The sequence below is a fragment of the Carlito syrichta genome, unplaced genomic scaffold (assembly GCF_000164805.1).
Source record: "Carlito syrichta isolate Samal-C Ts95f unplaced genomic scaffold, Tarsius_syrichta-2.0.1 Scaffold119893, whole genome shotgun sequence".
NCBI lineage: Eukaryota > Metazoa > Chordata > Mammalia > Primates > Tarsiidae > Carlito > Carlito syrichta.
This window is the reverse complement of record NW_007063989.1, coordinates 263,482-266,073: the sequence shown is the minus strand read 5'-3', so window position 1 is coordinate 266,073 and position 2,592 is coordinate 263,482. Positions and strand designations below refer to the sequence as shown.

Sequence of the window (2,592 nt, the reverse complement as noted above, 5' to 3'; positions counted from 1 at the left end):
GTCTCGCCAAGTTGTCCAGGTGGGTCTCAAACCCGCAGGCTCAGGCAATTCACTCACCTCTGCCTCCCAAGGCGCGGGATTATAGGCTGAGCCACCGAGCAGGAGTTTGCAATTTAAAATGAAAGACTCAAAGAAGACTTTCCCAAAAAAGTGACATTTGAATAGAGACCTAAGGTGGTGAAGGATTATGCTCTTAGGAAGAGAGTTCAAGGTAGAGGAAACAACTAGTGCTAAAGTCCTGAGGCCTGACTTACTGACCCACTACTTTCTTTCTTTTCTTTTTTTTTGAGTAGCAGTCTTACTCTGTTGCCCAGGCTGGAGTGTAGTGGCACATTCACGGCCACCACAGCCTTGACTTGCTGGGCTCAGGTGATCCTTCCCCCTCAGCCCTCCAAGTAGCTGGAAACCACAGGCATCCACCACCATGCCTGCTAATTTTTTGATTTATTGTAGAGATGGGGTCTTGCCAAGGTTCCCAGACTGGTCTTGAACCCCTGGGTCCAGGCAATCCTCTCATCTCTGCCTCCCAAGGTGCTGGTTTTACAGGCGTGAGCCACCATGCCCAGCCTCATTTTTTGTCTTTTCACTTGTTCACAAAATCAATATATTCACTAACTTGTTCATTCATTCATTCTTTCGTGCATTCACATTTACCCAAACATTCTTCAGCACCTCTCAATCCTTGCGACGCCCTAAACTAGGCAATGCCAAGGCTCCATGGGAAGTATCCAATCCAGCTTCTGTCCTCGGAGAGTGCCCAGGGAGACAGGCAAGATCAAAGATAATACAGGCAAAGATAACAGGAAAGCCAAGTGCTGGGCAAACATTGGTGAGAGCAGTTTCCCAAGAACAGTGGGAATGGAGCAAGCCTGCAGCAAGCAGGAAACAAGTGAAGACAGAGAGCATCACAATTCTTTAGGCAGCTTGGTCGAGATGGGGCAGAGAGAGGGAGTGACGTTACAGGTGTAGGGTTTCAGGGAGAAGTCAATCATTAAGGCAGGAGAAGACCTAGCTGGACAAAGGCAGGGGCTGTGGAAGAAGAGATGAAAGAGTGGGTGGGAAACAAGGGAGTCATCTGGGATAAGGTCCTAGGCTCTGACCAAGGGAATGGATGGTCTGACTGACTGCTGGTACACGGACCATCAGATTCCTCAGTAGAGAAATGCTGGACTGGAGTCAGAGCTGCGGGTGTCATCAGAGTCCAGACAAGAATCAGAGCTGGCTGGATGCAGTGACTCACACCTGTAATCCCAGCACTTTGGGAGGCCAAGGTGTGAGGATAACTTGAGGCCAGAAATTCAAGACCAGCCTGAGCAACATAGTGAGATGTAGTCTCTAATAAATAAATGAATAAAATTAGCTGAGTGGTGGCATGCACCTGTAGTTCCAGCTACTTGGGAGGCTGAGGCGGAAGGATCGCCTGGGCCCAGCTAGTTGAGGCTGCGGTGGCCGTGAGCGTGCCGCTGCCCTCCAGCCTGGACAACACAGTGAGACTCCGACATACACACATACATACATACCCTGAGAAGGGCTGGCTTGAGACAGACGGAGAATTAGCCCGGGGCAGGGAAGAGGTTTATGTTAGCTCGAGACACGGAAAGGATTGGTCTGCCCCTTGGTTAGAGGTTAATTTCGGGGGAAGGAATGGAGAGAAGGGAGCCTGCAACGAGAAAGGGGATAATCTGGACAAAGTGGTGAAGAGGGCAGGTAAGGCTGAGGGCAAGTGTCCCCCTATAAAGAGTCCTCCTTTGCATTCCTGGGGGAACCATTTCCTAGTGGCACCACAGCCGCACCCTCCCACCGCCTTCGCGTGGCCGGGACCTCACCCTCATCGGGTTCCTTTGCCCCCGCCGCCGTCGCCACGGCCTCCATCCTGATTCTCTCCGACTTGTTAACCGCCGTGGGGGGTTCCGCACATCAACCTGGGCTCCAAGCATTCAAGAGTCACTTCCGGTTGAAAATGTTCCCGTGTCCGTGCGCATCACTGTGCCCAGACACCAAAGTTCCGGCCAAAGTCGGACCTACCTATGCGCATGCGTGTCTCTCTCGGGGCCCCGGTCTCCGTAGCCAAGGGGCACCGGCGTGAGACCTTTTAGACTGTGCTAACTGAAAATTTGGAAAGCGGGAGGAACCTGAACCATTCGTTGTTATTTTGTTTACTGCTGTGACTCCAGCTGCCAACGTGCTTAATTTTGGGATGGTTGGTTGACGACCACCCTCCAGGGTCTGGAGCTGTCATACTTTGTGCTCTGGATTGGACACCAGTCTGTCCCCTTCATTTCTTCACTACTTCAGGAATATTTACTAAGCTTTGATTCTTAATTCCTGCTATCGTACCCAGTTCCTAGCTGGCATGAGATGGGTGGTGAGATCAGAGAGAGAACTTGCCACTTTGTTCCCAGGGCCTGGAGGGACTCTGGATGTGAAAGAAGGTAAACGCGGCTCTAATTTACTCCGGAGGACAGGTAGACTCATATTTAAATGTCTTTTGCCTAGAGTAGACAGGCGTATCACCAGTGACCAGCCTGAGTGGTCAGGCCTCCGATGGACCCAGGGGGCTGAGGGAGCTGTCCATCCTAGGCTGGAGGGTCA

General features: G+C 51.6%; 1 protein-coding gene across 1 annotated transcript in view; it reads right to left on the bottom strand.

Moving 5' to 3' along the window:
* The window catches only part of CCDC97 (coiled-coil domain containing 97), a 9,277-nt gene extending 7,255 nt beyond the window's left edge, over positions 1–2,022 (bottom strand). The window contains exon 1 of the mRNA XM_008047976.2: positions 1,827–2,022. Coding sequence (XP_008046167.1) covers positions 1,827–1,872 — 46 coding nt within the window. The 5' untranslated portion in view covers positions 1,873–2,022. The remainder of the gene's footprint in view (positions 1–1,826) is intronic.
* Positions 2,023–2,592: the final 570 nt, after the last annotated feature.